Here is a 14408-nt window from a genome sequence, read left to right on the forward strand (position 1 = left end):
TTACAGCTCCCTTCTGTCGCAACCTTTTTATTACTGCATGCCAACCACTGTTAGTCCACTACTGTGTTACATAAATCAGGCCAGGACTCTGTTTTTCCTTAAATACGCAGCTAGGCAAAAAACGAGGTTCGGCATTATATTTTATTTGGCTTGGTATTGTGCATTGCATGTAACAGACCTTGAATGTGTTTTTTATGGGCTCAGATGAATGCCTTACTGATGGTTATGGTTATATAGTGCAACTATCCTTGCGAAAAAAAAAAGTTTTGCTCACCATGTCTCCTTTGTGTCCGTTGTGTCCCTGTGTGGACAGTAAAACAAGGTGCAGGTTGTGAAATAATTCAAAGAATCTAATCAGATATTTCCCCCTTTTTTTTGCAACTCACTCTTAGGAGTATCAATAGTATTTTAAACACCATCCTATGATAACAGTAATGACATTAATAGAGATTTATATTGTAGCAATGACCAGAATAATTTATTGTTTAATTGTTCTGTGCCATAAAGGAGCACTCAGTTACTCAGTTATTTCACTTTTTGGCAGGAACTCGGGGAAACTCACCGACTTGCCATCCAATCCAATTGGACCCTTAGATAAAGGAAAAGAAGGAGATGTTTGACACATATGGAGCAATTTCATCACAAATTTCTGCGCCAACCCATTACAACTTTGCTGGAAAAAACGGACTAAAATACATAATTATTAAGATGGCTTTTCACAGTATCTCTATCAATCACTCACAACCTCATACATTTGGAACAGGGGAAATGTTAAAACTATATTTTTTTTAGTATGAATTGTCAAGCTGTAACACATTCTGTAAGTGCCAGAGTGACTGCAATGTGTGAAATGTCTATTCAGGCCTCAATCAGGGATATACAGTATGTTACAATGTATTGCCTTTAGCAGCATTGTAAAAAGAAAAAAAGTATCGCTCCATTTAAGTGATCAGACAGTTTTCTTTCTCTATGAAGAAAGGATTTATTTCTGATAACAATGCAGTGTATTGTTCCTCTTCCAAAATGTGAACTGTAATCACACTATTCTGTTTTTTTTTGCTTGTTTAACTAAATTAAATTTCAATTTCCAGCTTTTTACACAAATGATCAAAATGTTATTTATGGTTTCAACCTGACAGATAGGAAGACTTACTGGAAAGCCTGGGAATCCTCTTGTTCCAGGTTGTCCCTGAACAGAAAGACAAAACATTTGTGCGTTTGTGAAAATAAAGATGGAGGCTACGACAATGGAAGAAAGTGGTGAATGTGACTAATGCAACACACTGTAGAGGTAGTGCACAGGTAGTTACACAAAGCCTGGAATTATTTATTTGTTCTTTAAAAAATAATGATTTAACAGAAACATTTTATGAATTCAAAGTCAGTTCATTTCAAGCTGCTCATATAGTCTTGGGCAATCTCCAGGTCAGCAAGTTGATCTGGAGTCCAGGGTTTTGTTGTCAAACTAGTATTTACAAAATCAATAGTGCAATCTTATACATATACTTTAAAAGGCCTACTTCACCGGTTGGAATATGAAGGTGTATTGAACTCGGAGATCCTATTTAGTATAAATGTGCAAAGAAAATTAAATCGGATCATTTTAGCCTGAGAAAAGGCAGAAAGAGTGTTTTATGGTCTCACTGTCTAACCCTACAGTTTCCTTCTTGTGACATCACAGTAAGGGTTAGGATTAACAGGACAGCTGGGTCAAGGGAAGACTAAGGGAAGACTGAGGAAAGAAAAACCTCATTCATTATATTATAATAGTGATTTTATAATGATAGAACACTGGTTCCGAATGGGTGAAGTATTCCTTTAAGTTGTCTCTAAGGTTCACTCTTTTGTTATTATTTTGACATGTGCACACACACACACACACACACACACACACACACACACACACACACACACACACACACACACACACACACACACACACAGGCCTGAACTAGACACATGTTCAAACAGGACCTTTTGCAAATAAATTTTTAAGACAACTTAAATGAGTTCTAAAAGTGATCAGCAAAATCGAAAACATCCGCCTGCTGAGTAAGACCAGATGTGGTTGTAAGATCCAGATGTATTTTTTTTTGGGGGGGGGAGGGAATACTATTCCCAAAGTCAAGGATCACCTTTCAAACTCACTGTCTTTATTACTGGCATGGTAATGAATATTGCATACAATACTTGCATAGCTAGCAAGCATTATTTCCCCTTGAAACTGTTTCTTGCATGTAAGTAGTCTAATGTGATCATTAAAATGTGGCATGTGGTTGAGGAACGTTGCTCTCCTAAGCTGTCCATTCCTGTTAGTATTCTCCCCACTTCTCTGTTGAATGAACTACCTTGTACCACCTCAGGTCACTACAGGAGCCTCTCATGCCAATCGCCCCTGCTGTGCTAAACTAACTTCTATGTCTTTCTGATTGACTGGTCCTCTGTGTTCACTAGGCCTTGACTCCTATACTGTACGGAGCTTTTTCCATCGCCTGTTATTCATTAGAAATGGCTATTTCCATTCAGGGAGACTGGGCACAAACAACAGGTATAGATTGTAATGACCGTATATTACAAAAACAGATGTGTGTGCTCCACTCAAATTGGCTTGACTCTTTGGGAATGCCCTCTTTTCTTTGGAAAGAATAAGAAGAAAGACAAAGACATTCTCATCATTGGGTCTCCCACGAGTGAATGTATATCAAGAGAATCCACTAACACTTTTTTAGATATCTCCAAATGCGACACTATATAAAATCACAACTGGGTGGCTCACTGGATAAACCAAAGCTCTCTAAGCTGGAATCATTATTAACCAAAGAAATCGGTCGAAAACATATTTCCCTGATTTATAATCTCTTAGTAGCACATAGCAAAGCCAACACTAATTTGGTCAGAAGAAAATGGGAAAGCGACCTTGGTTTGCAGTTTGATGACGATCAGTGGTCTCTATTGTTTAGGGATGCACACAAAGTTAGTGTAAGATACAAACTCTGTAATTTTAAAACAATCCATAGATTCTTTTACACTCCTGAAAAGTTAAGCCGTTTCAAGAGTAATACTTCTCCAAACTGCACTAGATGTAAAATTGCGATTGGGAACCTCTTACATATGACTTGGGCATGCCCAAAATTAGGCTTATGGTGGGAGGCTATAGAAGATACACTTAAGAAGGTCTTAAACATGGAATTTAGCCTTTCAGCTTCAATGGTACTACTGGGAGATCATTCCACTCTGCATTTCAATTCTGTTTATCTGGCTCACTTTTTTGGTCTAGCATTAACAGCTGCAAAAAAATGTATTTTATCTAAATGGATTGCTGAGGATCCTCCCAGCCACTCACAATGGTTGAATGAAATCAACCAATGCATGCCATTGGAGAAGATCACATATAATGTAAGAGGTAATCCACAGAGATTCCTTAAAACATGGCAAGCCTGGATTGATTTCTCAAATGTGTAGCTGGGTGTATCTGTACTGTACCACCTAATTATTTAAATTATTATCTTTTTTTTTTTTTTTTTATCAGTTTTTTCTGTTGCATCTTCATCTTATCTGTAAATTATTTGGAAAGTATACAAAAAGCTCTTATTTATACATGATCACTCAAAATGTTATGTGTATTCTACGGTTCTCTTGGGTCCGGTTGGTACCTACCGGGCCACCCTTTATTGCCTGTCTGTTCTAACCCGATTATAAGAGATGTCAAATTGGATGGCATATCATTTTTATGTAATCTCTAGACTGTGTATTGTGTCATATGGAATTAATCCTTTCCCTATACAACACGTAATTGATGCTGTAATTTAAGGAGATATGCTGTACTGCCTATGCCACATAGCAAAACCTAGCAGATGCCATGTATAATTAAGTTGATCCGTTATTATCTTAACTTTCCTCAATTTAACATGCATTTTTTTTCTTTCCCTGTATAAAACCTGAAAAACTCAATAAATACAATTAAAAAAAAAAAAAAGAGAATCCACTAAGACCTGCTGTCTGAATACCAACATTGCCCCCCAGTTGGACCAGGCTAGAGTTTCTCGCTTTTGCCTTTCTCATAAAACAAGCATGACTAATGACCCACTTTACGTCAAAATCCCTGTAATTACAGTATATAACATTATTCCGGCATCTGTAGTGCATTCACCCAGTCCCTTGATTTAAAAACAGTTTGGCTAGCCTAGAGCCCAAACCTGAGCCCAGCACCCCCACAACTACTCTCCAATTGTAAAGTTTAATCAACAGAAGAACCAGATGTGTTAAGCAAATATGTACTAAAATGGGAGCTAATAAAAAGCTAGTAGGCAGGTAGCATTGACTTAAGACAAGTGGTTTAGAAGGTGTTTGGAGAGGCGAAGACACTTACAGGAGGTCCTCTTGGTCCAATGATAGACAGACCTGGCTCGCCTGGTGCTCCCTATAGACACATAGAAAGACAGGAAGTAAAGACAACAGAGGATAAACTGGAGAGTGGATTTCACTAGCTTATCCTGTCACCTGATGTCATAGTCTGAAGGTAAATAGCGAAAGCAGTGGCAGATCTAGCAATGTGTCTCTTTCTAACAAATAGCTTCACTCAGGAAACCGCGGTGAACATGCATATAATGTCAAACCCTGGAGAGTTCCACAGTGAAGTTATTGGCATGGCTAGTAGTAGGTTAAGTTGCGGGAAGTTTTCTGTTTTGGATCTGTTATCTTAGACAATTTGCTATTGATCAATAGCACACATTCATGTGTCAAAGTTTAAACCAGCAGAAAACAATTGCATGTGTTTAGTATTAGTGTTTAGGATATTACTTTTGTTGCCCGGGCAAAAGCCTGTTTGCCCTCATTGGCTGAGCTGCCCCTAATGTGACAGCCTAAATAAACTATTTCTCCATCAAAATGATAAGCCCTTAATAAGTAAGGTTAGACCAAATGAACTTTTTAATTTGTTATGACAACCTATCGTCAGCGATGCACTCTTCCCCTAGTCACCCTGACTTTCTTTACAGTCGGACGCTGACAGTCTATGGGTGAAAGCGAGAATAAGCCCTTCTGCCTTCAGGTGAGTTTTTGAAGTAACGTACCGAGATATTGACAAAAATTCCTTGTGGAATAAAAATCCACTTGTGCTTCGAATAATGTGCAGCTTGTAACGTTTGCATCATGTTGCGCAAAATTGCCTTATGCTGATACAATCCCATGCAGCAGCAGCAGCAGCAAGCTAACACAGCTACATATGGTCCGTTGAATGAGTGTGGGTGGGTTGATTGGCCTTATGGAATATCCTAATATTTTGAGATGCTGGATTTTTGATTTTCATACGCTGTAAGCCGAAGTCCTGAAAAGTTAAACAAAAAAAAGCCTGAAATGTCATGTCTAATGTCTAATACATCTAGAAAATATGGAACTTTCAGTTTTTGAATTCCATTGCATAAATAAAAGAGCTTTTCCATGATATTCAATAGCAATATCCCCCCCCCTAAAAGTCGGTGCAGGTCCCTCCTTTAGTGTGCCACCCAGCATTTCTTCCACACTTGATTTCAGTCAGTAACTTTGCTTGAATTTCACACAAGACAAATGGGTTCTGATTGCATGGCCGTTTTCAATAACTACACAGTGACTCAAAAATTCAGAGGTGCTTTACAAACATTACCTGAGTGCCTCTTTCTTTGCTGTCGTTTTCACACAAAATAACTGATTTGCACTATGACAGCAGAATGCGGTCCTTCTGACCCCCTCACATCATTCCATGAACCACTGACACCAGACCGGCATGAACTCAGGTTTCCCTTACAAGCTTGCTTCTCTAGAGGGAAATCTTTGCAAGGACTTACAGTATGATAGTCCCAGTCATCCATAAGAGAACACGGTGATTCTAAATATTTCTGAAGAAATCTACTTTAGCATGCCAAGAATCTTTTTTTTCTCACTTTTTTCTCACTCTGAGGACAGAAGTAAAACGTAATCATGGAAAAAGGGTCATCTGAGGCAGTTTTTCATTCATTCCTTGGTTTTCTACAGCTTTATTAGACCAGTTAAGGTCTGCAGATACACTCGTGCAGTGATATGATATTTTGGTTGCAAGAGGATAAGGAACAGGGCAATGTCAGAATCAGAGCAAATGCACGCACATAAAACTGATTGCTGTGGTTTTGCAAGCAGATAAAACAATGTAGATAAAATGTACTCATGAAATACATTTCCTTAAGCCCATCTAGAGGAGACTCTTCATCTGCTAATGTATTTTGTTAGATTTTCTTCCCCTTTTTTTCCTTTTTTGTAAGACCAATCATATCGTATATTTCTGTTTTCTCTCTCTCTCTCTCTTGCTCAGCTTGCCAGTTGCTTGCACCAACAACTAACTCTCCCACAAAACCCACAGCAGCAATAAAGAGCACAGTGTTCTCTTAAAGCTCATATTGACTGATTTTCATAGTGCCTGCCTCACTCTTCCTTCCAAGGGGGAGATTCTTCTTTTCAAGAGATGGTCTACAGTTTGATCTGCTGTGTAGGATTCCTGCATTTCCTAAACCTCCTCCTGTCCTGGCAGCTACTGTAAGAGACTAACCGCACATTGCCTAGAAATGAATAAGGAATCCACTAGATTATTTTGGATTCAGATCTGTAAAAGCGTCCAAAAATCTGCCATTAGGATGTCTGCTTTGCTGCTTACTGTCTTGGTGGTCAGGTTACGATTTCTGTTCTGTACAAAGTCAGAATGAGGCTGAAACTACTTGTGTTTCACATGACTGACCCCATTAAAGATTCTTGGCTGATAAACCACACTTGTCGTTGTGGTATGATGGTAAAGAATAAGTATCTCTCAATGCACATTCTGCCCTATCATATTTGTAAAGGGGCTGTTTCTGACTCTGATAAAGCTTATAGATGAAGACGTGATTGCTTTCTCTACTAGAAACTGTGTCCAAGGTCCCATAAAACACTTCATATTTCTCACAATGCCATTGCTGAATCTCCTATTTCAGCCTCTGTCTGAAATGCTCTGTTTTACAGCCTGTCTCTTGAAGCCCCACCTTCCATAAAGCCTGGTGTGCTCTGATTGGCCCTGAAGAGAGGGTTGTTTTTTCTCATACTTTGGGAGTCACAGCAGGGGACCCATATTAATGTAAAAAACCATGGAAAATTGCATATTGTACAATAGGTGACCTTTAACATGTTTAGCTAGTGCTGTAATAGGAGTTACATACCAAAACACAAGTATCATAGAGGCAAAACAAGTATGTTCAATATATATATATATATATCCTTTCTCAGAGAACATTTGCAAAGTAGATTTTTAAACTTGCCTCGTTTATGTATACCTGTTAGCTGCCTTTATGGCAAATTGCTGCATTTCATAGCGTTAAAGCGATCAAAAGGTCCCCTCCACCCAAGACACACAGTCACTCCCTCCCCCCTGGTCCGGAACCTTGGAGTCCTCCTAGATCCCACTCTCTCCTTCAAATCCCACATCAAAAACATCACAAAAGTATTTTTCTTCCACCTTCGTAACATTGCACGCCTCCGACCCACTCTCTCCCCCTCCACTGCAGAAATACTCATTCATGCCTTCGTCACCTCCAGACTGGACTATTGCAACAGCATCCTCTACGGCCTCCCCTCCACCCACCTCCACAAACTCCAATATGTACAGAACTCTGCTGCCAGATTACTCACCCACACCCGCTCAAGAGAACACATCACTCCCATCCTCAAAAAACTTCACTGGCTCCTAATACAACACCAAATTAATTTCAAGATCCTGCTCCTAACCTACAAAGCCCTCAATAACCTTGCCCTCTCCCCCCCCCCCCCACCGACCTCCTCAAACGTCACTCCCCCACTCGCCAACTCAGATCATCTAACACCAACCTTCTGACCCCCATCACAAGATCAAAGCACAGCACCACAGGAGACAGAGCTTTTGCCATTGCTGCCCCAACCCTCTGGAACTCCCTCCCCACAAACATCCGAAATGCAGACTCAATAAACTCATTTAAAAGCCAACTCAAAACTCACCTCTTCAAGAAAGCATATGACCCCTGACCCACCCACACCACACCTGACTATTCCAAACCTCATTTTGAATTTGTATCTTGTTTTCGTTTTTTTTTCCTTATGTATGTATTCTATGAGATGTAAAGCGTCTTTGAGTGACCTCCAAAAAAGCGCTATATAAATCCTATCAATTATTATTATTATTATTATTATTATTATTATTATTATTATTATTATTATTATTATTATTATTATTATTATTATTATTATTATTATTATTATTATTATTATTATTATTATTATTATTAACATGGTACCAAAGCAGCCATGCATTTAACCCTAGAACACTAGCATTGGGTGAAAATTCACCCGCCCAATTTTGTTTTCATGATTTATATTTTGTTGCTGTCGTCCTTCAGTACCTTCAAGCTGCTCAATGACATAGAATTGGTTCCCTGCTCCCATCCCTGTTTTTTTCTACAGGGACGTGTTCGGGTGAAAACTCACCCGACGTTAGTGGTGGTGAGTAGTTTTTTTCCCAATGCAACTGAATAGAGACTGTTTGTAAAGTAACGTAAGTTAGAGTGCTCCTGGAAAAGCGACAGTATTTGCACTATTTGAGAGGTCAGTAGGTTTTCTTCCGGCTTTTTAAACCTTTGTCAATTTGATCACCATGGCAAACGCAGGACAAGTTGATAACACTCTCTAACACTCCACTACTGCCTGATATAGCACCATTTAAATTGTGGATACAGAGCTAGTGCCAGACAGGGAGACAAACAGGCTGCAGGCAGTGTTAAGAAGAAAGAGGAGGAGGAGGAGGAGGAGGAGGAGGAGGAGGAGGAGGAGGAGGAGGAGGAGGAGGTTTGTGAACCGAAGATGGTGCAACCAAGGACATGTAACTGTGAAGTGCCTCTGTGGCCCGGACGTTGAACTTTTGTCCATATTATCTGCAAAGGGGAGTTCACGTGCACTATCCTCATTGATGTTTCACATCCGCCCTTCAGCTGTTGCAGAAACAGGCATCTGCTGTCATCAGCTCAGATGTCATCAGATATTCCTAACACAACACCCAAATGATTCCATGGCAATCTCTGGAGACTTTAACCATAGATCTCTCTCTGCCACACTGCCAACATTTCAACAATAAGTCAACTGCTCAACAGTGGACCTTACTATATACACATGTAAGGGAAGTGTACACTGCTCTCTCCCCTCTTGGAAGATCAGATCACAATCAGGTATTTCTCACATCTACCTACACACTTATTGTTCAGCAGCAATTTGTGACCACAAGGACTGTGAGGAGGTGTGGACAGGAATCACACAGGAGGCTCTACAGGTCTGTTTGGAATGTTCTCTGAAAGCCCCACGGAGATGACCACTTCTGGGTGGATAACACCATCTTCACCAGGGCTTATTCTTTAGGAGGCTAATCAGAGATCTGAAGGAACTTCTGAATGAAAAGAAAGCCTTCAGAGATGGAGACCGGGAATTAATGAAGAGCATGGAGAGAGCTGAATGTTAGACAGAGGGGGAGTGAGGACTCGTACAGAAAAGGTGGAGAGCAAGCTCCAGCAAAACAACATGAGGGATGTGTGATCAGGAATGACAAAGATCACAGGCTTCAAGGTGAAGGACAATCACCACTCTCTGGACCCACTGTGTGGGAAGCTCCGAAAGATGCAGGTAGATGCCTCCACAACCTCCTGGATTACTGACTACCTGATGGTCTGACAGTGTGTCTGAGAGGATGCATGCCTGCCTGTCTACATTTCTTCTCCCTAAATCATCTCCTCGGGGTAGTGTGCTGACATCGACAAGATATAGTGAGCCAGAGCTTTCCAGATTATAATTAGTATTTGTAGTCCCCTAAAACCTAACCAGTGTTTCTGAAGTGGGTGTGTGAGGTCTAGTTATACATATTAAGTATGTTACCTCATGGAGATGGCAGTCATAAGGAGTTTGGGAGAAACGTCGCTGTAGCAGAAGTCAGCGTTGTACTATTTCAGAGGGGGCCAGTAGAAAAGCATTCGCCACATATATAAATGCTTACCTACACAATTTATATCAGTCCCAATTGTATGGTAAATGTGGGATTGTATTAGCCTGGTCCTACCAGACCATCTTACTTCATTTCATTTGTACAGAAGGTCGCTTAATTGACAAACGTAAACTCACTTGAAGGCGAGTGTCTGTTCAAGTTTAAAACTATTGGATCTGCCCAGTGCCACTCTGGATCTGCCAACCAATTGCATAGCGTTGTATGTCATGTGCCGGCTTCTGCAACTGAAACTGGCGCACTTCATTGTTCTCAGCCACTCCCTCTGTTCGCTGATTGGTCATGCAAAAATCTATCCTGAGAAAGCCTGCGAATATACCGCGGACCCAGACTGACTACCGAAGGGAAATGAAAATTGAGTGGAAGTAGGTAGGCGGGCGGTGCCAGGCTAGGATTTTATGACTGCTGATAAAGAATGAATATCCGTTCCACAGTACGCTAAACAGAGGTCTTTCCCATGCCTTTAGATTGCCGCCCGACTGCAGAATATTCAAGAGACACAAGAAAACAAAAATATACGTCTGTCTGGTGGCAAACTAAGCCGTGGAAAAAAAATCTAAGTTCAGCGTACAATTGAACAGATATATGTTTTTTTTAAGGATATTTAGCATTTTTGTGGAGAAAAGTACAAGGCTGACTTCTGCTACAGTCAGTGCGTTTACATGCAGACTCATAATCGGGTAACTAAACGAATAAGACTTCAACAGGACTTTTAAACTGCATGTAAACACCTTTATCCGATCTACTTCGCACACAAATCGGCACAATAACGGACAAGAGATGTCGGATAAGAACACCTAGATAAGTCGTTCGTTGTCGGCATTCTCTCTGCATGTATACAGGGATCGGACATCGCTTATCGGACTTCTCGTTCTGTGCTTGTGTGCCTGCGCGTGATAGGCTACACCCATGGCTACATGGGTTATTGACGGAAGAGAACCGGACGTGGCTCTTTCAACACTTGTTGAAAGCATGGTTGAAAGGGCTACAGCGCCACCTAGCATAGTGGAGACAGCCATGCATTGGACATTTATCCGATATCTGAAAGGCCATGTAAACTCAGACAAGTGACACGGTCCGTTCGAGTGTCTAGTTCGATATATGTGATAATCTAATCTAGTTGTGCCATGGAAACGCACTGACTGACATCTCCCCTAAACTCCTTCAAATGACTGTGCTGACCGCCATCTCCATAAGGTAACACACTAACTATGGCTGAGTACCTAATACAACCCCACTTAAAAAATACTGAACTATCCCTTTAATTTTGACAGTCTCTGTTGCCACAAATTGGCAATTCATGAAGCCAAGTGGGAGAAAGCAGGGCCTACAGTAAAATGAGTCTTACATATAATTTCCACCCCGAGGCCAATATCAATCTTTTCTCTACCAGCTGGCAGGTCATATTAATGCGCTCTTCAACATGACAGAGAAGAAAGCTTGAACTGTTGCACAATGCACCAATAACAGGATTTATTATTTTCCGTATATAACCTTATTCACCCTTAAATTGTCATTGAGAACTTCCTCATCTACTCTGCTGTGGCCTCTATAAATGTCTCCCCGCTTTCTTTGGGGAGTCTTAAAATTTGGAATTTCAGACACTTATGTGACAAATTGTTACTATTGTGTTTCATAGGGTGAAGAGTTCGGGTAATCCAACCAGGGTGGGAAACCATTTACAGAATACTCACTGTTTGAAAATACATGACCTGAGTACCTGATACAAATCACATGCTACCTGTTCCCACAATAAATAGCACAGCTCTGCACTTCTAACCACCAACACCACCACCCACTAAGTCAAAATTTAGCTATGTATCAAATGACCAAATTAATGTTGAACTGTTTTCCCACTCGCTCGATGCAAGCATACTGGGTTTACCACATAGTGACCCAAGCCAAAAACAAGCAAATAATTGGGCAATTGTGTAGTCTTCCTTTACATGGTGCTAAATTGCTTCATTTTTTTTTGCATAATCCTGCCGATGGCACATGCTCCTAAACTTACCTTCTCCCCTGATTGTCCTTTTAAGCCCTGGGATCAGTCACAGCAGACACAGACACATGCAACAAGGTGTGAAGAGGAGAGAGACACAAGAGAGAGGAACCAGTGTTAGAGATATGTAGAGGGTTCAGGGGCATGCAGCAGGACTAGTGACGGAAGGTGGTGAAAGTGCTAAGGGGAGCTAATGGTTGATAAGTTAAATGGAAGATATAGGCCTCAGTGTGTCATTTAACAGTGTCTGAAACATCCCCTCTCATATTGAAATCATGGTTTTAATTGTTCATCCAACCATTTGTGTAACTTTTCCAAACTGATTTTTTATTTTTTATTTGATTGTTTGCGTTCTACATTGTTGTCATACATATTAAAATGCACATCTGTGACCATAATTAGTAATTCAATATGTTTACTAGATCACAATAAGCCAATATGCTCTCAGTTTGTACCACCCTATGCACTGAAACAATTCAGTATGTTGAAACAAAATAACATCAACTTTATTTTCTATTGATATTGTTAAAAAATTGTCATTTCTCATATACAAAGTGATTACAATGACTTTTATGAAATTGCAATGCTCTTAATTCATATTGTAAGTAATGCTATGCTGTTTAAAAAAGGCTAGGAAACAGGTTTTGGTTTGTTGACTTTGTTACCTCTGAACGAATATAACAATTTGTTAAGGTATTATGAGCTGGCACAAGCAAGACAAGGTGAGGCTTACTTAAACTACCACTTAAACAACTGACACTTACTACCACAATAACTTAAAGCTTACCAATGACAATCAGCCAACAATTGCAATGTTGCACGTACAATATTTATGTAATTAATAAGTGATACATTCATTTTAAGGCCCCAAAGTACCCCATAGGTGTTTCCTGGTAATTTGGCTGTTTAAAACCTCTGCTTTGGTTGCAGCTCGGCAATGCTGGACTGTATAGTACACAAGAGCATATGATATATTGATCTCATTTGAATGTTATTAGGTGTAATAAGCCCGCCCTAAAAGGTGAGGGGCTTGTCAATCAAACAACCCGCCTGAACCAAATCAGACCAGAGAAGAGCTCTAATCAGCCAAAATAATAGAAATCCCCAGTGGGGTAGAATAGTCCATATAGGGCCTTTAAGAATAAATACATACCAGGCCTAAAAATAGTGGCCTTTCTCTGTTTTGCTTATAACTAATATGTTGCTATTGCCATTGGCTGTGTCAAAATGAATAAAACCACTATTACAGTTTGCTTTGTGCACAAACCCAAGTCACTCACCATTCTCCCAGGAATGCCCATACTTCCTTTGTCACCCTATTAACCAATGCAAATTCAGAAAGAACAGGGGTCAATGAGAGTGTTAGACTGAAGTCAGCTAGTCTTAAAGGGATACCTTGACATGTAGACTCATAGACTCGTTGGGATTTCACGTAGTTACTACAATAATCTAGTATCATCTAACAGAATAGAATCTAATATGAATCAAATTCTACTGAGACATTAGAAGAATATCAGTGACAACACATCTAGCACTGTTTGTTAGAAGTGATTATTGAACATAATGGGTGAGAAAGAGATGTTAACACTGGGTATACAGACTTTTCAGACATATTAATGTGATGGTATACATTTAATTGGGAGACAATCCTTTCTGTTGAGAGGGCTTAGTCAGTTAAACATGCCATGCCTGATGTTGAGATGAGAGACAAGCATTCCTTTATGATGGGGAAAAACAAATGGATGCAGTCATGCCCAAACCAAAACTCCTTTTTGGAGATATTTGGAATCATTTTGCAAAGCAATAGTCAACTATGACATCATTTGAGGCAAGTTGTTGGTGGCCATTACTGAAGATCTACTATGAAACAATGAAGCAAAACATTTTTTTTTTGCTGGTTTTTGGTTTGCTTTGTCCTTCTGCCACTGCATAGAAATATGTTTGTCCTGGTTTACCTGTGGTTACCTTCATTTGCTGCTTTTAAATGATAGAGATACCACAGCTCTGCTCCAAGTGACATATGTAACGGCCACTGGGGGCAGCAAACACCCAGAGGGGCAACTCTGCCAGGAATGCATCCATTTACAACAGTTTACGGAGCGGAACAAACTGTGGGCTGTAAAGATTACTCACAATATTCAGCAAAAAAACATTGTATGTCTTGCCTCCTTTCTTGCTTTTCCTGATATTTCTACATTTTATTATTATTACCCTATAGGCTGTATGGTATATCTTACCAGGATGGAGGATTAAAAGATACTGAATTTTCCCTATACAGATATTAGCTAAGGCCAATCTGTGACCTGTTTTCTTTGGTATACAGTACTGTGCAAACGTTTTAGGCAGGTGTGACAAAAATGC

At 40.0% G+C, this 14408-nt stretch overlaps 1 protein-coding gene across 1 annotated transcript in view; it reads right to left on the reverse strand.

Annotated features, from left to right (window-relative positions):
- The window catches only part of col13a1 (collagen, type XIII, alpha 1), a 100061-nt gene that overhangs the window by 35404 nt on the left and 50249 nt on the right, over positions 1 to 14408 (reverse strand). Inside the window, exons 5-10 of the mRNA XM_080036671.1 lie at positions 13328 to 13363; positions 12060 to 12086; positions 4370 to 4420; positions 1154 to 1189; positions 563 to 589; positions 275 to 301 (exon numbers count right to left, since the gene is read on the reverse strand). Coding sequence (XP_079892797.1) covers positions 275 to 301; positions 563 to 589; positions 1154 to 1189; positions 4370 to 4420; positions 12060 to 12086; positions 13328 to 13363 — 204 coding nt within the window. The remainder of the gene's footprint in view (positions 1 to 274; positions 302 to 562; positions 590 to 1153; positions 1190 to 4369; positions 4421 to 12059; positions 12087 to 13327; positions 13364 to 14408) is intronic.

This window comes from Ammodytes marinus (genome assembly GCF_949987685.1).
Source record: "Ammodytes marinus genome assembly, chromosome: 11".
Classification (NCBI taxonomy): Eukaryota; Metazoa; Chordata; class Actinopteri; order Uranoscopiformes; family Ammodytidae; genus Ammodytes; species Ammodytes marinus.